The 25,186-nt window shown below is 46.7% G+C and overlaps 1 protein-coding gene across 1 annotated transcript; it reads left to right on the forward strand.

Moving 5' to 3' along the window:
- On the forward strand, window positions 1-24,011 carry mcrip1 (MAPK regulated corepressor interacting protein 1). The gene is made up of 4 exons (XM_059948335.1): window positions 1-157; window positions 7,844-7,968; window positions 15,859-15,957; window positions 22,545-24,011. The coding sequence occupies exons 1-4, from the start codon at window positions 150-152 to the stop codon at window positions 22,607-22,609; spliced, it is 297 nt and encodes a 98-aa protein (XP_059804318.1). The 5' UTR covers window positions 1-149; the 3' UTR covers window positions 22,610-24,011.
- Window positions 24,012-25,186: the final 1,175 nt, after the last annotated feature.

A 25,186-nucleotide genomic window follows, 5' to 3' on the forward strand; every position in this document is an offset into this window, starting at 1 on the left:
GAAGTCTCTCTCGGGTGCGCGCGGGATGCGGCGGCGCTGACGTCACAGCCAATGGGCGGGGCGCGCACGGGAGCGCGCTTCAGCGCCGCCGCGACGGCCTGAGGGAGCGCGCACGGCTCGGGGAGAGTAGCGGAGCCGGAGCGGCCGCGATGACCAGGTGGGTCCCGGGTCGGAGGGCCGCGCCCCGATGTCCGGTCGACGGTCCGCTTCATCCCAACCCGCTGCCGGGCGGATGACGGGAGTCTGACACCCGCGCAGCGGCGACTCCCTCCCGAGGCGCTGCCCGGACTCGGACTCGGACCCGGGCCTGGAGCCGCCCCTTCCCCCGGCACCGGTCCGAACCCCTCAGTTCCGCCGGCCTCGGCTGCTCTTCGTCGGCCGCTCCTCCTCCGTTTGATACCTCCTATTGTTACTGGGGCGACTCCTCTATCAGCGCTGCGCCTCGCCGTTGGACACCTGATCCACTTCTCCCCTTCTCTCCCCCCCGCCCTTGCCCCCTTCCCCTTTCCCCTGCACCTTCCCTTTCCCCTGCCCCTTCCCTTTCCCCTGCCCCTTCCCTTTCCCCTGCCCCTTCCCTTTCCCCTGCCCCTTCCCTTTCCCCTGCCCCTTCCCCTTCCCCCTTCCCCTTCCCCCTTCCCCTTCCCCGTCCCCATCCCCTTCCCCCTTCCCCCTTCCCCTTCCCCCTTCCCCCTTCCCCTTCCCCTTCCCCTTCCCCCTTCCCCCTTCCCCCTTCCCCCTTCCCCCTTCCCCTGCCCCCTTCCCCCTTCCCCTGCCCCCTTCCCATTTCCCCTTCCCCTTCCCATTTCCCCTTCCCCTTTCCCCTTTCCCCTTTCCCCTTTCCCCTTTCCCTTTCCCCTTTCCCTTTCCCCTTTCCCTTTCCCCTTTCCCTTTCCCCTTTCCCTTCCCCCTTTCCCTTCCCCCTTTCCCTTCCCCCTTTCCCTTCCCCCTTTCCCTTCCCCCTTTCCCTTCCCCTTCCCCCTTCCCCCTTCCCCTTCCCCCTTCCCCTGCCCCCTTCCCCTGCCCCCTTCCCCTTCCCCTTCCCCCTTCCCATTTCCCCTTCCCCTTTCCCCTTCCCCTTTCCCCTTCCCCTTTCCCCTTCCCCTTTCCCCTTCCCCTTTCCCTTTCCCTTCCCCCTTTCCCTTCCCCCTTTCCCTTCCCCCTTTCCCTTCCCCCTTTCCCTTCCCCCTTTCCCTTCCCCCTTTCCCTTCCCCCTTTCCCTTCCCCCTTTCCCTTCCCCCTTTCCCTTCCCCTTTCCCTTCCCCTTTCCCTTCCCCTTTCCCTTCCCCTGACCCCATTCCCCCTTCCCATTCCCCCTTCCCATTCCTCCTTCCCCTGCCCCCTTCCCATTCCCCCTTTCCCCTTCCCCCTTTCCCCTTCCCCCTTTCCCCTTCCCCCTTTCCCCTTCCCCCTTTCCCCTTCCCCCTTCCCCCTTCCCCTTCCCCCTTCCCCCCCTTCCCCTTCCCCTGCCCCCTTCCCCTGCCCCCTTCCCATTCCCCCTTCCTATTCCCCCTTCCCATTCCCCCTTCCTATTCCCCCTTCCCCTGCCTCATTCCCCTTCCCCTGCTCCCTTCCCATTCCCCTTCCCCTGCCCCCTTCCCCCTTCCCCTGCCCCCTTCCCATTCCCCCTTCCCATTCCCCCTTCCCCTTCTCCCTCCCCCTCCCTCTTCCCCCTCCCCCTCCCCTCCCCCCTCCCCTTCCCCTCCCCCCTCCCCTCCCCCTCCCCTCCCCCTTCCCCCTCCCCCTTCCCCCTCCCCTTCCCCCTCCCCTTCCCCCCTCCCCTCCCCCTTCCCCCCTCCCCTCCCCCTTCCCCCCTCCCCTCCCCCCTCCCCTCCCCCTTCCCCCCTCCCCTCCCCCTTCCCCCCTCCCCTCCCCCTTCCCCCCTCCCCCCCTCCCCCTTCCCCCCTCCCCCCCCTCCCCCTTCCCCCTCCCCTTCCCCTTCCCCCCTCCCCCTTCCCCTTCCCCTTCCCCCCTCCCCCTTCCCCTTCCCCCCTCCCCCTTCCCCTTCCCCCCTCCCCCTTCCCCTTCCCCCCTCCCCCTTCCCCTTCCCCCCTCCCCCTCCCCTTCCCCCCTCCCCCTCCCCTTCCCCCCTCCCCCTCCCCTTCCCCCCTCCCCCTGCCCCCCACCTCCTTCCCTCCCCCGCCCTTCCCTTTCCCCTTCCCCCTTCATCCCCCTCCTTCCCCCGCTCCCCTCTCTCCCCTTCCCCCTTCCTCCCTCCCCCTCCAACTTTTGTTCTCAATATTTACCCAATTCATTTCTTGGATTTTAAGCTTTGAAGTACAGTTTTGTGTTCCAGTATATTTCAAGTGTTTTTCTTTTTTCTGAACCAAAGCACCTTTGACTATTGCTTTGTTCTGTCTGCTGTGTATGGTCCTCAGCTATTCCATCTGCCTTTAATTTAGGTGGGAATGTTGCAGGAATTGTGTTTACGGACATGGTGATTAGAATACAGCGTGCCTTGCTGAATTGTATCATGGAGGCCAGAGAAAGCTTTTAATGATAATAAAAAAAATAAGTGTTTTTCTAAGAATGATGTTCTAAGCAAATCATTAAAGCAAATGGGTGGAACCATGGAACTGGTGTGAGAAATGAGCTGCTGGAGGAACTCAGCAGGTTGAGCAGCATTTCTGGGGAGAAATGAATTGTCAATACTTTGGGCTTGGCCTCTGCATCACGACTGAGGGTGACGGGACGAAGTGGAGATGGGGAGGGGTGAGGCAGGGGTGACCAAGATGGATGGACCAAGTCAGGTTGAATTGTAACAGGCAGAATGAGCAAGGGAGGGCACAGAAACTATTAGCTTCATTTGTCACCTGTGCATCAAAACATGGAAATGTGTCATTTTCATCAATGACCAGCATAGTCTAAGATGTGCTAGTGGCAACCTGCAAGTGTGACTGCCTCCTGAAACACTTCCAGTTAACTCTTGCCCCTCTTTGACACAGCACACTGTTGAAACTCAGATTCCTGCTCATCAGCTTTGAGCCCGAGTTTGTTAAGCCACCAGCATTGGCTACAGATATGCTCACCGTGAACCACAGTCGGATCCGCCAGCTCCCACGTCCTTCACGTCAACTGATCTTGAATCCCAGCTTTATTTAATTTGGTGCCTATTTATTTAACAGCTATTTAAAACAACTTGTCCGTTCTTACATGCTATTCATCGGTGCCTCTTGAGCCAAAGCCTTAGATATTCACTCTTACACTGGCCCACTCACACATTGGTCACTCCATATTATCTTACATTCTATTTATAGACTGAGTTGCCCCAAACACACTTTTAAAAAAAAAGCTCCTAGAGCCCGTGATGGAGCTGGCTGTGTCTACAACCCTCTAGCTTTTTTTGATCCTGTGCATTGGAGCCTCCTTACCAGTGATTCAACAAGTCAGAATACTCTCCGCAGTACGTCTGTAGACATTTGCTAGAATCTTTGCTGATATTACCAAATCTCCACGAACTCCTGATGCCTTTATAATTGCGTTAATATGTTGGGACCAAGACAGATCCTCAGAGATGTTGACATCCAGCAACTCGAAGCTGTTCACGCTTTCCATTGCTGATACCTCGGTGAGGACTGCTGTGCATTCTCCCAATTTCCTCATCCTGAAATCCACAGTCAACTGAAAAACTGTTTAAAGTTGCTTTAGGAGTATTTTTTAAAACCAGATCTATTATCACTGACCTAGCCGTGAAATTTGTTGTCTTATTTAGTAGTACAATACCAGACTAAAATGTCTGTGATAACGAGTGCAAAGATGAATGTGAGATGGTGTTCGTGGATCCTTTAGAAATCTAATGGCAGAGGAAGAGAAAATGCTTTTTGGGCTCCAGAACATTCTCCTTGATGAGAGCATGTCTCAGATGGGGTGATGCTCTTTAATGACGGATGCTGGCTTTTTGAGGCACTATCTCTGGCAGGAATGGTTGAGAATGTGATGTAACTGGCTGAGTCTGTAACCCACTTTAACCACTTCTGATTCCATCCATGGGAGGTTCCATAGCAGCCTGTGATTTAACCAGTCAGAGTGTGCTCTGCTGTACGTCTGTAGAAATTCGTGAAGTATCAAAGCTCGTGAAACTCCTTATGAAGTATAGCTGCTGGCGTACCTTCTTTGTGATTGCATTGATACGTAGGGCCCAGGATAGTTCCTTCGAGATATTGATACCTGGTAACTTAAAGCTGCTCACGTTTTCCACCACTGACCCCTGCATGACTTTCCCAAATTAGAATCCGTCAAATTTAAGTCAGCTTTTGCTTTGACAGCTGTTAAATTGTAGCATTTTGACCAATCGTAATTTTGGAATAGGTTTATTATTGTCACATGCACTGAGGTAAAGTGAAAAGTTTGTGGTTTGAAATCAAACGTGGTGTAGTACAAGATAAAATAATAACAATGCAGAATAAAGTGTAACAATTACAGAAAAAGTGCAGTGCAGGTAAACAACAAGGTGCAAGATCATAATGAGATAGATTTTGTGGTCAAGTCCATTTTATTGTAATGAATAGGCCAGTAAAGCTCCAATGAACATTGCTGCATAATGGAGTGAATGATATCAGAATTAGGTTTAAATTTACAGGTATATGTTATGAAATGTGTTATTGCAATACATAACAAAAGCTGTAAATTGCAGTAAGAAGTGTGTGCATGTATGAATAAGTGAGTGAGTATAGATAAGTGGTGCAAAAAAAGGAAATAAGGAAATTTAAAAAAAAGGAAATAAAAAAGTAGTGAGGCATGGGCGTTCATATATATCGTTCATGGGTTCAATGTCCGTTCAGAAATTGGATGATAGAAGCTGTTCCTGAATCATTGAGCTTGTGTCGTCAGGCTCCTGTACCTCCTCCCTGATGGTGACAGTGAGAAGAGGGCATGTCCTGAATCATTGAGCTTGTGTCGTCAGGCTCCTGTACCACCTCCTTGATGGTGACAGTGAGAAGAGGGCATGTCCTGAATCATTGAGCTTGTGTCGTCAGGCTCCTGTACCTCCTCCCTGATGATGACAGTGAGAAGAGAGCATGTCCTGAATCATTGAGCTTGTGTCGTCAGGCTCCTGTACCTCCTCCCTGATGGTGACAGTGAGAAGAGGGCATGTCCTGAATCATTGAGCTTGTGTCGTCAGGCTCCTGTACCACCTCCCTGATGGTGACAGTGAGAAGAGGGCATCTCCTGAATCATTGAGCTTGTGTCGTCAGGCTCCTGTACCTCCTCCCTGATGGTGACAGTGAGAAGAGGGCATGTCCTGAATCATTGAGCTTGTGTCGTCAGGCTCCTGTACCTCCTCCCTGATGGTGACAGTGAGAAGAGGCCACAGCCTAGATTATGGGGGTCTTCGATGATAGATGCTGCTTTCTTGCAACAGCCCTTTGTAGACGTGTTCAGCGATGGAGAGGTCTTTGTGATAGACTTGGCTATATCCTCTACTTTTTGTAGGATTTTCAGGCTGCATCTATGGAGGGGGATTAACCAGTTGATGTTTTGGGCCGAGACCCTTCACCAGAACTAGAAAGGAAGGGGCAAAAACCAGAATAATAAGATGAAGGGTCTCAGCCCAAAAGGTCAACCCCTCCATAGATGCTGCCTGACTTGCTGAGTTCCTCCAGCATTTTGTGTGTGTTGCTCAAAACATGTCATTAATTTATGAGGGCCTCAAAGGTGAGGTTAAACTTGAACAAGCTCTCTGGGATGCTCAAACCTACGTGGAAATGCCATTTAACCAACTGCTTCAAATGTGTACGTGCTTCAGTATAAACTTTAGCAGGTTTGCAATCTCCCAGCCTGTGTGCCAAGCAACCTGTGGAGCCGAAAACTGATTTCTCAAGAGTTGATACTTGTTATTTCTGCTTTTAATTAAATATCACAGAGGGTTTAAAAGTACTTCTGACTCAACGTATTTTCTCTTCACATTGTACCCACTTGCCTTTGATTGTGCTAGGTTGGCACTAGGCTTGTACGTTAAAGGTCCTTCAGTCTGATTGGCCAGGAAGATGGTGCTGGGCCTGTTCACAGGACCATGATGCTTTGTGGAGGGTTGCTGTGTTGGCAAGTGTACACCTTAATGGTTGGTCAATTTAGCACTGCTCAGCTGCAAGCTTGGATAGTACAAAGAACATACACTCAGTGGCCACTTTATTAGGAACATCTGTACAACCTGTGCACCTCATTAATGCAAATATCTAATCAGCCAATCACATGGCAGCAACTCATTGTGTAAAATCATGTAGACATGGTCAAGAGGTCCAATTGTTGTCCAGATCAAACATCAGAATGGGGAAGGCATGTGATCTAAGTGACTTTGACCGTGATAAGACTGTTGGTGCCAGATGGTGTGGTTTGAGTATCTCAGAAACTGCTGGGATTTTTCATGTACAACAGTCTCTAAGAGTTTAGAGTGAATGGTGGGAAAAACAGAAAACATCCAGTGAGTGGCAGTTGAAAGAAGCTGCAGAGAGTTGTAAATTTAGTCAGCTCCAACTTGGGTACTAGCCTACAAAGTACCCAGGACATCTTCAAGGGGTGGTGTCTCAGAAAGGCAGCATTCATTATTAAACACCCAGGGCATGCCCTTTTCTCACTGTTACCATCAGGTAGGAGGTACAGAAGCCTGAAGGCACACACTCAGCGATTCAGGTGTGCAGGAGAGTATCTCTGAATGCACGGTTGGGCAGCATCTGTCGAGAGAGAGTTAAAGCTTCACATTTGTGACCCTGGAAGTGTGTTTCAAAATTTGATCTTTAGTTGTCTGAATGAAAGTTTTGGTTTATAATTGGAGCGGATGCCTCGATGGGACTATTGGTTTCTCTTTATTTTTGATGCCCGCTGAAGTTTATAGTCATTTAACAGTACCTCGGATTTATGAACCTAATCAGACTTGGAAGTGGATTGGTGCTGTTGAATAAAGAAGGGGCCCTGCAGATGTGACCTTCACCTGATTGAGAACGTTACACTGTACATAGACTGTTTCTCTGTTGAGCTGTTATACTATTTGAGAAGCTTGGGGTAAATACTGTAAATGGGTGAATGTAGAGAATTGTAATTGAATATTGCTGTCTGTGAGTAAATTCCAATCCACTGAAGGCTGCTTTATGCACTGTCGTCATGGTGATGGGGAACAGGTTGTGTCTGTGTGATTGCAGAATGAATATTGGAAGCTTTATGTGATCTATTTGATGTGAATTCCTCATCAGAAGGGCCAGTTCATTTTGGAATCAATTTTGATGCCTATTTCTAAGCTAAACTTCAAACTAACAAATCCAAAATCAGGCAGATTGCACCATCTTAACATCAATAAATCGCCACTAGTGTAAATCTGTACTGTACCTCCTCCCAGCTTGTTTGTAATTACCAAATGCTGGACAATGGTAAGGATTGTTCCAAAGTGCTGCTTAAGACTGTAAATGAGCCATTTTGATCCTAAAGGTTTGAGTTTAAAGCTGTGGATTTATTGCAAGCTTAAAGCTGCTTTGTCAGAGTCTGGGAGACTTTTCACCCACTGCAACTCACTTGCATAGAAAAGTTCTATTTAAAACTGGGAGATGACATTTCCTGCACAATACCAGTGACACTCTTGTTGCAGGTAGCTATGCCATTTTGTATTTAAAATGGTTTTATTCATGTGCAGTGTGTCGCGATATTTTAATTTTCTGATTCATAATCACAGGAAATTTCCAACTCAGAGAGTATGGCAACTTTGTTCAGGCGTACTTGACATGTCAGAAACTTGAGTTAGCTGAACCATAATTTAGATGATTGATTGTTGGATGATTTTATAATTAAATCAAGAGTCCTTGAGATCAGATGATTCTTTTAATTTACTGCCTAAACGTGATCCTAATCTCTGTCTCAGCTCACCTGCATCAAGAATTGTTTATAATGGCAAACGAAACAATGGACCCCGGTCTCCGACGAACACCGCACCACAGGAGATGTATACACCAGCACATGAGGAAAACGTCAGGTTTATACATGAAGGTATGTTGAGTTTGGTGTGGCTGCCATCTTACTTTCAATAAGGACCATCTTATTGCAAGCTTATGTGGGAGTTTGTTTCCCGTATTCTACCTTTTGCACTTGGAAGAGAAAACTCCAGGTGATCTTGGTGTTGCAGCTGTTTGAGGTACGAAGCTTCACCCTTATGGAACTCTCAGAGTGCTGCCCAGAAACTTGAGTAACACAGAGAGAGTGCTGAAGGAACTGTCCCCATGCTGCATATCTAAATAAATAGATAGTCTCAGTCAGGCAGCTTCCGTGGAGAGGAATAAACAGTCAATGTTGCAGGCTGAGACCCTTCATCAGGATTGGAAAGGAAGGGGGCAGAAGCCAGAATGAGAATGTAGGGGAAAAAGTACAAGCTAGTGATAGGTTAGGGGATTCTTCTGTGATCCACTGTCCCCTTCTGTTAGATTCCTTCTTCCACCTAACATCTTGCAGCCCATTATTTTGTCCCCTTCCCCCACCCACATGCCTCCCCTCTTACCTTCTCTCACCTCTCAGCTTGTGCTCCACCCTCCACCCTTTTCTGGCTTCTGTCCCCTTCCTTTCCGGTCCTGATGAAGAGTCTTGTCCTGAAATGACGACCGTTTATTCCCCTCCACAGATGCTGCCTGACCTGCTGAGTTCCTCCAGCATTTTGTGCGTGTTGCTCAAGATTTCCAGCGTCTGTAGAATCGCCCGTGTTTATGTGTGCCCAAAAATTTGAAACGCCCAAAAAAATTCGCTCCCCACTTCCTAAACCATGAGCCTGGTGTGTCCGAGGAAACGCTGGCAGACAGAGTGTGGCACCACTGCACTCTGAGAGCTCCTTCCACGTGTCCTCGGACTGCAGAAGGCACGGCAAAGGAGGGTGCTTGGCTGTGACTACTGGCGCCATCTATGCAGTGATGGCATGTTGAGATCTGATTCTCCACACTATTGAATGACCAAAACTAAAAATTGACAAAACCCCTTGTTTCTTTTACATGAGCATTGTGCATCCCCTAAGTCCAGTGCTGGTCTCAGCTATTAAATAATAAGGCTGGGCACTTATTTCAAAAGGCGATAGCTCAAAAAGCTGGCATCTGTCTTTAAGGACCACCTTCATCCAAGACATGCCTTCTTCTCATTGCTGCCATCAGGGAGGAGGTAAAGGAGTCTGAAAGAACACACTCGACGTTTCAGGAACAGCTTCTTCCCCTCTGCCATCAGATTGCTGAATGAACATTGAACCCATGAACTCTACCTCAGTATTTTTATATTTTTTGCTCTTTGTGCACCACTTTAATTTTTATAGAACAATTTAAAAAGTGTAAATTGCAGTTAGAAATATATATATCTTTCTTATTGCAATTTATAGTTTTTAAATTGCCTTGCAATGTACTTCTGCCACAAAACAACTTGCAGTACTGTTCAAAAGTCTTAGGCACATACATATATATATATGAGAGAGAGAGAGAGAGAGAGCTAGGCTCTTGCACAGCGTGTGGAGCGGAGAGCAAGTTTGTAAATCTGATAAGAGCAAAGGATGTTGGGAATGGCAAGGGATGTGGGACAAGTGGCAGAACAGGAGCGCCAGGGTGGGGGGGGGGGGGGGCGGGGTGGTAGCATGGGTGCGGACATACCCAGCCCTGAGACACCAGACAAGGTCATTTGATTCCAAACAGTTGGTTTCTTGATCATTACAGAATGTCTCTCTGGTGCTTTTTGTTCCCTCCCCTCTCCCTGCTCCTTTCCCACTCTCAGAGACCCATATCAAAATCAGGTTTATTATCACTTGCAAATGCTATGAAATTTGTTATTTTTTGCAGCAACAGTACAGAGGAATACATAAAGTTACTACAGTACTGTGCAACCGTTTTAGGCGCTCTATGTATGTGCATAAGATTTTTTGCACAGTACTGTATTGCATGGCATATGCCAGTGATACTAAACCTGATTCTAATACTAAACGGAGAGGAAAACACCCCAAAGGAGTGCATCTCCACTTATCACATGGGTTTCAGTGGGAAAGTGGGTTTGAATTACAGAAAATTTTCAAGAAACTCAACCTCTCTGCAACATTCCCTGTATTGCTTTTTTAGCACTGCGCAGACCAACCATGCCCTGAGCAGGAAATTTTTACACAGCCTGAAAACTGAGTATCACTTTAAATATTTTTTAATAATATGCATACTGTGAATATTTAGAATGAAAATTGAAAATCACATACTTTTTATTTATTGAAGGGTGTAATGAAGTACAGTACAACAAAGAAACTCCTTCACGTTTGGTAAACTTTTTTCTAGCAGCATGCAATTCCAGCAGCGCGGCAACAAATGGTGTGTGCGCGGGAGTATTTCAATTACAGTGTGGCCGCGCACTGCACAACTTAGAGGGAACAGTGCCCCTCTGTAACGTGGCGTCGCCTGTATGTTAGCACGAGTTGTTCAATAACTGTCGATGTTGCAGGAAAAACAGGCTCTTTAAAAGGACTGCCCGTGATTCATCCTGCTATCAGTGCAGGGAATTTTTGATGCTTTAGTTCAGTTCCTGCAGTAATCTCTCTGACATTCTTTACTTCATAAATGCTTGAGTAACAACAGCTGAATTTGACTTTACCATGGTAACCCTTGGTTATGCTATTGAGCAAAAGGAAAACCCGAGTTTGGGAGTGGTGTCTGATCAGGTACTTGACACGCATGGGACTGTGCCCCATTGTGTGGTGTGGAAGAGAAAGGAGGGTGAGGAGGCACAGGCAGATCAGGAAGTGTTGCCCTGCTCACACCAGTGCAGTTAATAGTTTACTAAAGATACTGCTTTCAGTTAAAATGCTTTCTCTTATCTGATACATTTGAGAATGATTCTTGGCTGACTCAGCTGCAATAGTTCCCAGCTATCAAGTTGAGCAGTTCATTTGAACCCCAGTTTAAGGTGATTCCCAAAGTACAGGGCTAGCTTTGTTCTTCATTTCTGGTAAAGAAATTTGAATTAATTACAGACATTGGATCAAAATCTAAACTTGTAATTTTGGCACTAAATGCTCAGGTTCCTGTGCTCTTGGAATCTGCAGAGCGAAAACCTGCGGTTTCATCAGAAGCAACCGTATTGAGTCATTGCTTTGCTCTGAGTCTAACCTGTTTCTCTTCGTAGATACATATCAAAAGTATATGTAAACACAAAATAGGACAGGATGTGCATTGTGTACAGAGAACTGTTTCACTTGTGGATTTTTATCCATCCTTTGATAGCTTTTTGGATAATCCTGTAATGTGTTTTAGTTGCTGGATCTCAAGAGGTCTGCTTAGTCTTTAAATGACTTCTGTGTGTGGACTGCAGCTTCATAACTTTAGTCAGTAGTCTTGTAGCGGAGAACTGTGAGGTTACACAGTCCATGCTTGTTTAAGGCCATTAGGAATTTGCGGTTAAACTCCGGTGCATCCTGCCTTAAAGCAGTGTTGTCTCATACAGGAACTGTTAATGCACACATTGACAAATGTGCTATTACATTCCTCTGATTTATTTCTGTTCACAGCAGCTATTAGAGATTTATAGCCTTGGAGAATGGATCTGAGGCCCTGAAGGAAGCCCCCCCAACCCCAGCTGGGGGTTGTTTAATGTTGAGACGGATGGCAGTTGTGGCTTCTCAAAAAAACAGTTTAAATGTCAAGCAAAAAAAAAATCTAAACTTAATCTAAAGGGGAGAGCTTCCTGTTCAAAAGTAGAAGGGTTACACTGAGAAAACCTCTGACTTGCTGAAGCTTTGAGTTCAGAATCAGGTTTAATATCACTGGCATATGTCATGAAATTTGTTAACTTTGCAGCAGCAATACAATGCAATGTATGATAATAGAGAAAACGCTGTGAATTACAGTAAATGTATGTGTGTATGAAATAGTTAAATTAAAATGAGTAGTGCAGAAATTGAAATAAAAAGTAGAGTTCATGAGTTCAATGACCATGCAGAGATCAGCTGGCAGAGGGGAAGAGGCTGTTCCTGAATCGCTGAGTGTGTGTGCCTTCAGGCTTCTGTACCCCCTTTCTGATGGTAACAATGAGAAGAGGGCACCTTTGGGTGGTGGGTGTCCTCATGGATGCCACCTTTTTGAGGCACCACTCTTTGATGATGTCTTGGGTACTACGGAGGCTTGAACCGGTGATGGAGCTGACTAATTTAACAACTCTTCAATCCTGTGCATTACCTCCCCACCCGCTGCCATACCAGACAGTGATGCACCCAGTCAGAATGCACTCCGCGGTACATCTGCAGAAATTCTCAGGTTGTTTAAACTCCTAATGAAGTATAGCCGCTGTCTTGCTTCCTTTATAGCCGCATTGACATGTTGGGACCTTGGAAATAGTAACACCCAGGAACTTAAAATTGCTCACTCTCTCCACTTCTGATCCCTCTATAAGGACTAGTGTGTGTTCCTTTGGAAAGGTTAAGTGAGCTAGGGCTTCTCTGTTTGGAGTGAAGGATGATGAGAGGTGACTTGACTGAGTGTACAGGATGATAAGAGCCAGAGACTCTTTCTCAGGGCAGAGACAGCTAATACAAGAGGACATCAGTTCAAGTTACACAAAAATACAACTGCAGATGCTGTGGATCAAAGAATACGTACACGACACTGGAAGAACTCAGCAGGTCAGGCAGCATCCGTGAGAAAAGAGTAGCCAACGTTTCGGGCAGAGACCCTTCATCAGGAATGGGGGGGGGGGGGAAGAGAGGGCCGAAGCCCAGTAATAGAGATTGGGGAGGGGGAAGGGCTAGAGACGCCAGGTGGAGAACCAATCAGAAGAAGGATAAAGGGGGAGGGGATAAGCATGAAAGAACTGTAGAGATAAAGGAGCAGAAAGTTGAAAGGGGAGAGGGGCAGAGAGGGACCTAGGATGGGGGGAGGGGGAGGGAATTACCGGAAATTGGAGAATTTAATGTTCATACCACCAGGCTGGAGGCTACCCAGACGGTAGATGAGGTGTTGCTCCTCCATCCTGAGTTTGGCCTCATCATGGCAGTAGAGAAGGCCATGTATGGACATATCTAGATGGGAATGAGAGGCAGAGTTGAAGTGGGTAGCAACCGGGAGGTCCTGTCTATTGTGACGGACAGAGCGGAGGTGCTCGACAAAGCGGTCCCCCAATCTGCATCGGGTCTCGTCAATGTAGAGGAGGCCACATCGGGAGCACTGGATGCAATAGACTACTCCAGCAGACTCACAGGTGAAGTGTTGCCTCACCTGGAAGGACTGTCTGGGGCCCAGAATGGTGGTAAGGGGGGAGGTGTGGGGACAGGTGTAGCATTTGTGCTTACAGGGATTAGTGCTGGGTGGGAGTTCTGTGGGGAGGGACGTGTGGACCAGATAGTCGTGGAGGGAACGATCCCTGCGAAAAGCTGAGGGGGTAGGGAGGGAAAGATGTGCTTAGTGGTGGGGTCCTGTTGAAGATGGTGGAAGTTGCGGAGGATAATGTGTTGGATCCGGAGGCTGGTGGGGTGGTAGGTGAGGACAAGGGGAACCCTGTCCCTGTTGTGGTGACGGGAGGATGGTTTAAAGGCTGAAGTGCGGGAAGTGGAGGAGATGCAGGTGAGGGCATCTTTGATGATGCCGGAAGGGAAACCACAATCCTGAAAGAAAGAGGACATTTGAGAAGTCCTGGAACGGAAAGCCTCATCCTGGGAGCAGCTGCGGCAGAGACGGAGGAACTGGGAATAGGGAATGGCATTTTTGCATTGGGCAGGGTGGGAAGAGGTATAGTCAAGATAGTTATGTGAGTCAGTGGGTTTGTAGAAGATGTCAGTGGATAGTCTGTCAGATGGAGACCGAGAGATCAAGAAAGGGGAGAGAAGAAGGACTAAGTGAATTTAAGAGCTGGGTGAAAGTTAGAAGCAAAGTTGATGAAATTGACGAACTCAGCATGGGTGCAGGAAGCAGCACCAATGTAGTCGTTGATTTAGCAGAGGAAAAGTTGGGGAGTAGTGCTAGTATAGATTTGGAGCATAGACTGTTCCACATAACCCACAAAGAGGCAGGCATAGCTGGGGCCCATGCGAGTGCCCATAGCTACACCCTTGATCCAGAGAAAGTGGGAAGAACCAGAGGAGAAGTTATTGAGAGTTAGAACAAGCTCCACCAACTGGAGGAGTGTGGTGGTGCTGGGGAACTGGTGGCGTCTGTTATCCAAAAAGTAGCGGAGGGCTTTGAGGCCTTCTTGATGTGGGATGGAGGTGTATAAGGATTGAACATCCATGGTAGAAATGAAGCGGTTGGGGCTGGGGTATTGGAAGTTATTGAAGAGGTGAAGGGCATGGGATGTATCCTGGATGTAGGTGGGGAGAGACTGAACTATGGGGGATAAAATGGAGTCAAGTAGGCAGACACAAGTTTGGTGGGGCAGGAGCAGGCTGAAACTATGGGTCTGCCGGGACAGTCAGGCTTGTGGATCTTGGGGAGGAGGTAAAACCGAGCTGTGTGAGGTGTGGGAATTATGAGTTTTTTGGAGTTAATTGGAGGAATGTTGAAGGGAGCTATCAGAGGTAAGTTTTAACGCAGAATGGTTGGTGTCTGGAATGCACTGCCAGAGATTGAGGTAGAGTTAGATATATTCGGCATATGGAGGTAAGTAACATGGAGGGATATGGGCTGCATAGTGGGGAGAGTTAGATTGATCATGGAGTGGGTTAGAAAATTGGCATAGCATGAAGGGCCTGTGCTGTTCTATGAAACTGTAGCCTCTGAGACAGCATAAATCTTGAGCCAAGTGGGATTTTTTGGTGACAGATTTTTCTAATAACCATGGAGTGAAATTAGCCTCAATTCATTTTTAGTTGATGTAAGGTAAGTAGAAATAACTGTGAAAGTTACGCTATGACTAGAACTAAAGGTTCACACCTTTAGTTTAATCACAAACAAGAGAAAATCTGCAGATGCTGGAAATCCAAGCAACATACAAAATGCTGGAGGAACTCAACAGGCTAAGCAGCATCTATGGAAAAGAGTTGACGTTTTGGACTGAGACCCTTCAGTAGGACATGTCAGTCTACGGGCTCCTCTACTGTCACAATGAGGCCACACCGAGGCTGGAGGAGCAACACCTTATATTCCATCTGGGTAGCCTCCAACTTGATGGCATGAACATTGATTTCTCAAACTTCTGGTAATGCCCCCCTACCGTTCACCATTCCCCATCCTCTTTTCCCTCTCTCACCTTGCCTGCCCATCACCTCCCTCTGGTTCTCCTCTCCGATCAGGTTCCCCCTTCTCCAGCTCTGTATTTCTCTCACCAATCAACTTCCCAGCTCTTTACTTTACACCCCCTCCCCAAGGTTTCACCTCTCACCTTGTGTTTCTTCCTCCCCTCCCTCAACCTTCTAACTCTTGACTCATTTTTTTCTCTCCAGTCCTGCTGAAGGGTCTAGGCCTGAAACATCAACTGTTTACTCTTTGCCATAGATGCTGCCTGGCCTGCTGAGTCCCTCCAGCATTTTGTGTGTGTTGCACCGTTAGTTTTATCAGATTACCAATTGTGAGACAAGTATTGCTGACATTGTAGCTTGAAAAATCCATCTACACTGATAAGAGAAGAGCGAGTAAAAGCACTGATTGGAAAGGAGAAGAGCCTGAGGCCTGCAGAGTGGAAACGGGTCCTTTGCTCCATGCCGACTCTGATAGATACTTTATTACAGTGTCACAGTAGCATTACAAGTGCACAGATATGCAAATATTAGAAGAGAAGTAAGAAAGGATAAAAAATAAGTTACCTCAAACAGTCCAACAGGAGGGGTCATCACTTCCCGGCTCAGATTGACTCATCATAGAGCCTGATGGCCCGGGATAACTCTGGTACAGCCTCTGGTAATGTATGCATTGGTCCCATTGGCTTCCCATCTGCATGACGTGTGGTTCTTGTTTGCAGCTTGGCAGTGTGTGGAGCGAGAGCTGAGGACCCAAATGTCAGGGAGTGAACGCGGACCTGTCCAGTACGTCGAGAAGAATCCCAATCCAAATTTGAACAGTAAGTAATGCCGGGTTGGCAAGCTGGGGTCCAAATCCACCTGCACAGCTTCAAAATCTCCCCTATAAACTACTTGCCTTTCAATTGCCAATTACTTTTACAAGTGTTGTTATTCTCCCTTTGAGGGAAATCAGTTGCCAGGCGCAACGAGCAAGCTGCTGGAGGAGCTCCTGCGTGTTGTTCAGCATTGACGGGTGGAGGAGGGCAGAGTGGAATTGTTCGCCTTTCAGGCAGAAACCCTGCATCAGTTAGGACGGTAGCACAGAGCTGACTGCGGTTCAGTTCCTGCCACTGTCCTTGCGTAAGGAGTCTGTACGTTCTCCCCCACGTGGCGTGAGTTTCCTCCCACATTCCTGGTTAGGGTTAGCGAGTTGTGGGCATGTTATAATGGTGCTGGGCAAGTGGCAGCACTTTGGCTTGCCCAGCACAACGCTTGCTAATTTGGTTTGCCGCAAACAATGCATTTCACTAAGTTTTGATCTTTCTTGTGACAAATAAAGCTAATGTTCTGGTTATATAAAAATTCCACTTCCCCCTCCCCACTGATGCTGTTTGACCCACCTTAGTTCCTTCAGCAGATTGTTGTTCAACATCCCAGCATCTGCACGCCGCTAAGTTTTAGCTGTAGACCATCAATGATTATTATTCAAGCTTCAGAATACATCTCAACACCAGGAATTTCCTGAAGCAAAGGGCTGGTTCCTTCTGTTAGATTCCCATATGAATACATCTGGACCAGTTTGGCTTCATGGAAAGAGCAGCTGGCCACTGATGAAAGCTATTTTAAATTGTATTTGCCCTTGTGTTTCGGGTGGATGGTTCTAAGATGCTGTGCACAGTGATGAGCTCAAATGCAGTCATTGCTTTTTGGCAAATTTGTTTTAAAAGAACCCCACCCTGTTAGGATGGCTGAGTGTGCGTGGTCAGCACTGAGGATCACACCCCTGCTGCAGAGAGACGGATTCTTTGCAGATATGTCGAGTTCTCTGAAGAACATTAAACACTGAGACTGTATAGTTCAGCAGTATCTGCAGATCTGTGATCTTTTGGGCAAGTTAGCTCGCCTTTTCTCTTCACACAGTCTCTGAATGAATTTCCCACCTTGCGTTCTGCAGTTCCATCTGCTTGACAACTGATCGGACCACGGGCTGCAAAGCTCACAATTGCACGCTGCTTGCCAGCATACTTGTAGATTTCTGCTGCTATCTGTAAGGAGTTTGTACGTTCTCCCCGTGACCACGTGGGTTTCCTCTCATATTCCAAAGACGTACGGGTCGGGGTTAGTAAGTTGTGGGTGCTGGAAGGACGGCAACATTTGTGGACTGCCCCCAGCACGTCTTGGACTGTTTTGGTCTTCGATGCAAACAATCCATTTCACTGTACGTTTTGATGTATGTGTGACAAATAAAATTAATCTTTTATCTTTGAATTCTAGCTGCAAGTTCTTTAGTCCTTTGTGGTAATAAGCTGTGCTTCAAAGCTAGTCAAAGTCAACAGCATGCATGCTGGCAAGCAGTATGTAATTGTGAGCTTCTCAGCAGTTGGCCCGGAGGCTCTTAGGTGGTCTAATCAGTTGTAAACAGCTGGAACTGAGGAACACAATGTGGGAAATTTATTCAGACTCTTCGGAATATGTGAAAAGAAAAACCATGAGCTGTGGTAGTTGGCTTGCCCGAAAGATCACAGCCAGTTTTGCATATTTGCAGATACTGCCTGAACAATATAGCATAGTGCTTTCCAAATGCTTTTTACATCTGTCATACAGAGATGGTTTGAAGATAAAAACATTGTGAAAACACAAACACTTTTCCTTCAGGCTTTCTGAACTATTCAATATCCTGTTGTCATAATTTACTCAACTTAATAGATGGGTGACAATGTAAAGCTTTTTCAATGTATTGTTCGATTTCACTGGCACTAGTTAAAAATCAGGCAATCTCCTTACTTCCCTTGTACAAGAAAACTTTGCTGTTATGCCTGGGTGCATGGTGTGATCCCAGCCTGGCAGTATCCACGTGTGTGCTTTCCAATAATCACGAGATTCTACAGATGCTGGAACTTTAAATACAAATTCAAGTTTACTGTCATTGAAATATATACATGTACACCACCAAACGAGGCAGCATTCCTCCAGCCCAAGGTGCACAACACAGTACATATAACTCACACGCAAAGGTGGATTTGCGACACGTTAAAAAGTAAACAGTAAGATGCCTCTGGCGCTTCATACGTGATGAGACCTTGGTGGCAAGGGCATTCAGTAGTCGTGATTCCCATTTCGGGCCAAACCCTGAAGAAGTCTCAACCTATAATGTCTGTCTGTTCCCCTCGGCAGACGTTGCCTGACCTCCTGAGTTCCTCCAGCATTCTCTGTGTGTTGCTCAAGATTAAAATCGCTGTTTCTTTGCTAAAGTAAATGATCATTCAATATTTCATTGGTTTAGCCACTACTCCAAGCTATTAATTTAGCAGCACTTTCAGGAGATAAGATGGTGGATTTTTTTGTTATTATGGGCTTATCAGTCGATCTAAATTTGCTTATTGGCTGGCTTCCAAATAGGACCTTTAAAGAGCAACCTTTGTAACCAAAACAGCAAGAGAAGCAATCGGTGTAAATCCGAAACAGAAACTTAAAGATTTGGTTTTGCAATTTTTTCCACCCTCCATTTGTCATTGAATACTTGTTACCATTCCCTTTCCTGTGCACACAGCTGCCACTTTCTCAATGGATCTGCATCCATTGAGATCTCTATATTCAGTCTGTGGACAGGGACAAGTGGGTGTCAGGGGAAATCTGGGAGGTAGTTTGGGAGGAGCCTCCAGCTTGCCCAACAGGTTTGAGAGTTTGCCCCCTGAGCAAATGGGAGTGGGGGCTGTAGGAAGGATGAGCAACCTATCTGTAGCACTGTGGTTCAGGGAGGCATTCACGGGGTGAGAGAGAAGAGAAGTGTAGTTGTCTGTGAAGATGGTATAGTCGGGGGAATAGAGACAGTTCTCTGGCTTGAGAATCCCGGAGGTCGTGCTGTCTAACTGGGTTCGGGATATCTCATCTGACCTGTAGAGGAATTTGGAGTGGGGGGGGGGCACGCAGATCCATTTGTTGTGGCCCATGTGGGTACTAATGATGTAGGTAGAATAAGGAAGGAGATTCATCTGAGGGAATTAGGGCAGCAGGGGATTAAATTAAAATGCAGAACCAAAAAGATTATAATCTCAGGACTGTTTCCTGAACCACAAGCAAATTGGCGCAAGATAGAGAGCTAAATGCGTGACTCAAGTTTGGTGTGGGAGAAGTCTGAATTCACCAGACATTGGCACCGGTATTGGGAAGGAAAGAGTTGTGATGGGACGGGCTCATGTGAACCATGCAAGGATCAGGATCCTGGTGAATCGTGTGAATAGGGCTTTAAACCACATGGGTGGGTTCAACAGTTTGAAAAAGTATGGATAATGTGAAAGGGAAGGAGAATGCAGGAGAGGTTACTGATGTCTCCAGATTAGAAAGATGTAAAAGTTTACTTTCAGGTAATATGCAAACAAATACGAGAATAGTGCTGGTGAATACAAGACTGAAGGTGTTATATTTGAATATACATATACAAACAAGGAAGATGAGCCTGTTGTACAATTAGAAATTTGCAAGTGTGATTTGGACATCAGAGTGGGGGCTGAAAGAAGATCACAGCTGGCAGCTAAATATCCCATCCAAAAGACATGAGGGGTTGCTCTCTTGGTAAAAAAAAAATGAAATTAAATTCTTAGTAAGAAGTGACAGAAGATCAGTAAATGTAGAATCCTTGTTGGTAGAGTAACACATTCAAAACGCTGGAGGAACTCAGCAGATCAGGGAGCGTCTATGGGAAAGAATAAACAATAAATGTTTTTGGGCTGAGACCCTTCACCAGCTCAGGAAAGAAAGGGGGAAGAAGCCAGAATAAGAAGACGGGAGGAGGGGAAGATGTGCAAGCTAAAAGGTGATTGGTGAAGCCAGGTGGGTAGGGGAGGGGAATGAAGTAGCAGCTGGGAGGTAATGGGCTGGATGAGGAGGAAACTGATAGAAGAGGGTAGGCCATGGGTTAAAGGGAGGGAGGAGGGACACCAGGGGGGAGACGATAGCTAGATAAAGAGAAGAGGTAAGAGGGGATTCAGATTAGGAATGGAAGAAGGGAGAAGGTTGATGGAAAAAAGTGCTGGAAAATAGAGAAATCAATGTTCATGCCATCAGTTGATTGAGAACGTGGAATAGGCCCTCCCGACCCTTCGAGCCATGTTGCCTACCAATGCCCTGATTTAATCCAAGCCTAATCACAAGACAATTTACGATGACCAATTAACCTACCAACTGGTATGTCTTTGGACTGTGGGAGGAAACTGGAGTGCACAGAGGAGGTTGAACTAAATATGGGATGTTACTCCTCCACCCTGAGAGTGTCCTCATTGTGGCAGTAAAGGAGCCAAGGACTAACATAGATTCATAGAAAAGTGCAGCTTGTAAACAGGCCCTTTGGCCCATCTAGTCCATGCTGAAATAATTTTACCAGGACCATAGCCTCCCTACCATCAATGTACCTGTCCAAACTTCTCCTGAATGTTGAAATTGAACCTGCATCCACTGGCAGCTCACTCCACACTTTCATGACCCTCAGTGAAGACGTTTCCCCTCACGTTCCCCCTAGACTTTTCATCTTTCAACCTTAACCTGTGACCTCTGATTGTAGTCCCACCCACTCTGTGGAAAAGCCTGCTTGCAATTATCCTGCCTATACCCATTATGATTTTGTATACCTCTAACAAGTCTTCTCACAATCTTCTACATTCTAAGGGATGAAGTCCTAACCTCCTCAATCTTTCCTTATAACTCGGGACCTCTAAACCCAGCAACATCCTTGTAAATTTTCTCTGTATTCTTTCAACCTTATTTACATTTTTCTTGTAGGTAGATGACCAAAACTACGCACAATACTCCAAATTAGGCCCCATCAATGTCTTATACAACTTCAACATAACATCCCATCTCCTGAGCTCAGTACATTGATTTATGAAGCTATTGTGCCAAAAGCTTTCTTTATCTACCTGTGTTGCCACTCTCAATGAATTATGGACCTGCATTCACAGATCCGTTTGTTCTACCAAACTCCTTAGTGCCATGGTGCTTACTGTGCAAGACCTTCCCTGGTTGGTTCTACCGAAGTGCAATGCTTCACTCTTGTCTGCATTAAATTCCATTTATTAGCCCATTTTTTTCCCAGCTGACCAGGATCCCACTGCAATCCATGATAGCTTTCCTTGCTGTTCACGACACACCCAATCTTGGTGTGATCTTCAAAGTTGCTGATCCAGTTAACCACATTATCAACTAGATCATTGATATAGATGACAAACAGCAATGGACCCAGCACTGATCCCTACAGTGCTCCACTCATCACAGACCTCCAATCAGAGAGGCAACCATCTACTGCGGCGCTCTAGCTTCTCCCACAAAGCCCATGTCTAACCTAATTTACTACCTCATCCTTAATGCCGAGCCACTGACCCTTTTTGACCAGCCTCCCTTGCAGGACCTTGTCAAATGCTTTGCTAAAATCCATGTAGACAATATCCACTGCCTTGCCTTCATCAACTTTCTCGGTAACTTCCTTGAAAAACTCTGTAAGATTGGTTAGACACAAAATAAGTGTGTTGTTGTTACTGGTGTTGAGGAACCCAGAGGTTTTGCAGAAGGACTTGGACAGATTGGGAGAATAGGCAAAGAATTGGCAGATGGAATATAGTGTAAGTACTGTATGGCCATGCACTTTGGTAGAAGGAATAAAGGCCTGAACAATTTTCTTGATAGTCTGTGCCTTTATTTTTTAAATGGGGAGAGAATTCAGAAATCCAAAGTGTAAAGGGACTTGGGAGTCTTCATGCAGGATTCCTTAAAAGTTAACTTGCGGGTTGAGTCAGTGAGGAAGGCAAGTGCAATGTTAGCATTTTTTTCAAGAGGAATTTTTAAAATAGCAAGAATATAATGCTGAGGCGTTGTAAGGCATTGGTCAGACCACATTTGGAGTATTGTGTTCAGTTTTGGGCCCCTTATCTAAGGCAAGGTGTGCTGTTTGAGGGGGTCCAAAGGAGGTATGTGCGAATGATCTGGGAATTAAAGGGTTAAGACTTGAGGATCATTTGGTGTCTGATCTTGTACTCACTGGAGTTTAGAAGAATGAGGGGGATCTCATTGAAACCTACTGAATATTGAAAGGGTTCGATAGAGTGAAGAGAATGCTTCTGATCGTGGGTGAGTTCAGGACCAGAGGACACAGCCTCAGAATAGAGGGATGATCCTTTAGAGCAGATGAAGAATTTCTTTATTCTGCTGAATCTGTGGAATTCATTGTATGTGAAGGCCAAGCCATTGGGTATATTTAAAATGGACATTGATGGGTTCTCGATTTGTACGGCATCAAAGGTTACGGGGAGAAGGCAAGAGAATGGGGCAATAGATAGGAGAGGACAATAAATCAGTCTTGATTGAATGGTGCTGCAGACTCGATGGGCTGAATGGCCTAATTCTGTTCCTATGTCTCATGGCCTTATTTGGTTTTCAGATTTCACACCTGTCGATCTGAGTGACCTGCGGAAAAGGAGCTTGTCAGATGCTAAGAAATCTTAAAGGGATATTGTTGGCTGTGTTTGATCTTTCCTTCGACATACCGCTGGAGCTTCCGTTTTGAAGTACGTTTTCTTTCATCTTTGATTTGGAGAGGAATCCGGAACTGCCCACTCTCTTCCAGAAGAACGGACTGCCTGTCAGTTCCTTCCGTCCAACCAACGCAAGGATGCATGCGTTCAGCATGTCAACACAAGTTCGTCAACGGTGCTAATTTTGACTGATTTTTGCCCATCTCTTTCTCCACCATTGCTATCAAGAACTATGCTCCATTTGATAAATTAAGGTCACGACTCACTCCTGTGTTTAAGAAGAGTATACTGCCCCTGGGAGGTATGTCTAAAATGTGCACACGGGGATCGGGGTGTGTGGTTTCCCCAGCTGCCAGCTGGCTCTCCTGAATTGTCCTGCTTAGAGGTGGTGGGGTTGGAGGTTGGAAGAGTCAGTCCAGAAACCTTAATGACTAAAATTGGTTTATTTAAAAAAAGTTCCCATCTGCACAGTTCAAAGTTGGCATCAGACTTGGCAGTGGGTAAAACATACTGACTGATATGCACAGAACCGGAACTAATGTGGGGGAATAAAAGCCTGACTTAACTGACATGACTGAAAGCAGTGATGGAATTGTAACCTGCTTTTGTCGTACAGGCCACAAGTTCAAGTCATCTTTGTGTTTCAGAGATTACTTTCAAATTAGTCTTAATTTAAAGAGAAATCATAGTGGAATTTGGTGGGGGGGGGGTGGTGGTGAGGGAGAGGAAGAGGGGCTTGAGTTCAGCTGTGGGGAGGATAACCTTGTGTGTGTTTTTTTTTGTAAACTTTTGTATTTCTACACTCCTCAACACATGACCAACATTGTTAGGGTGGCCGTGTGGAAACGTAGACGTGTCAGTGATGGCTCACCATGCCTGATACCTTGGTCTTCCTGTGGTCCGCCATTGTGCGTTACCCAGGTATCACCGATTACACAGCAGGGCTTCCACGGACTCCTACAGGTGGGTTTGAATGCCCTCTATCATAAATATTCCAATGGAAAGTGGGCACTTGACTGCCTGGAAACGTGGGCAACTCTTAGGTGTCCTCTAGTTTCTGAGCGGTGTATGGCTCACTTTCCTGCAGTGTAACTTTTTTTATCAGAAGCTTCCAAAGTAAATTTTTTAACCCCTTCAGCTGCACCCTGGACACTAAAAAGGTGTGCGCTGTAAATTGTTTTTAACGTTGGCAATCTTGTCTAAGTGAAGAGTAACATGTTGAAAAGCTAATCTGTACTCCACTGTAATACGGACACATCCTTTTCGAACTGAAAGAATGGTGTTTGTTAGAAGAACTGTATAATTTAGCAATCTTCCTGATGTATAAGTGAGGGGGGGGGTATTGTAAATAAAACGTGACTTCATTTATGAGACTGTCTGTTCAGAGTAAATTGATTATCAAAGTATATGCATGTCACCTTATACTACCCTGAGATTCACTTTCTTGTGGACTTTCAATAGAACAAAGGAATACAATAGGATCACTGAAAAACTACCGACAACGACGGACACGCATTGTGCCATGTTGGATGACGTGGATGATCATGACCATGACCATCTCGTGACCATGATTGATCTTGGCAATTTTTTCTGCAGAAGTGGTTTGCCACTGCCTTCCGGGCAGTGTCTTTACAAGACGGGTGACCCCAGCCATCATCAATACTCCAGAGATTGTCTGCCTGGTGTCAGTGGTTGTGTAACCAGGACTTGATGTGCTCCGGCTGCTGGTACGTCCATCTACCACCTGCTCCCATGGCTTCACGTGACCCTGATCGGGGGCTACACCTTACCCACTGCAGGCTAGTGGAGGGACGGAGCACCTTACATCTTCACTGATAGAGACGTAACTACACCCCGCTACCCTATATAAATAGTAAATAAATGATACTGAAAACCTGAGTCCTTGAGGGTGAGTCTGCAGGTTGTGGAATCAGTTCGGTGCTGCGGTGAGTGAAATTATCCACGCAGGTTCGGGAGCCTGATGGTCGAGGGGTAATAACTGTTCCTGAACCTGGCAGGGTGGAACCTGAGGCTCCTGTACCTCCTTCCCCTGGCAGCAGTGAGCATGGCCTGGACGATATTGGGTCATTGATGCGGCACTTCTTGTAACTCTGCTCAGAGGGGCTATGTACACGTTGTTAAAACAGTAATTGGGATGAAGGATCGGATAATCCTGGTGAAGGTGGTCCGTGGTCAAGCAGCATTTGCGGGTGGAGGGGAAGGGTTCATCAGGGATTTGTGTCCTCAGGCACAGTTTAGAAGTGAAACATTAACAGTTCCTTCCCCCACCACCCCCAAACAGAAGCTGTTCCACAAACGCAAGATGCTTTACTGCTCACTCTCACTCTGATGACAATGGAAAGAAGAGAGGAGAGGATGCCAGAACAACGTGGGTGGAGAGGGAGGAGTACCAGCTGGCTGCTGATAGGTGAGAAGGAAAGTGGCCGGGTAACTCCACCACCCCACTTCCCCCTTCCATTCAGGTTACCATCTCATCCCCTCTCACAACCTCCTGATTCCCCTCCTTCCCTTTCTCCCATGGTCCACA

Source organism: Hypanus sabinus, chromosome 23 (assembly GCF_030144855.1).
Source record: "Hypanus sabinus isolate sHypSab1 chromosome 23, sHypSab1.hap1, whole genome shotgun sequence".
NCBI lineage: Eukaryota > Metazoa > Chordata > Chondrichthyes > Myliobatiformes > Dasyatidae > Hypanus > Hypanus sabinus.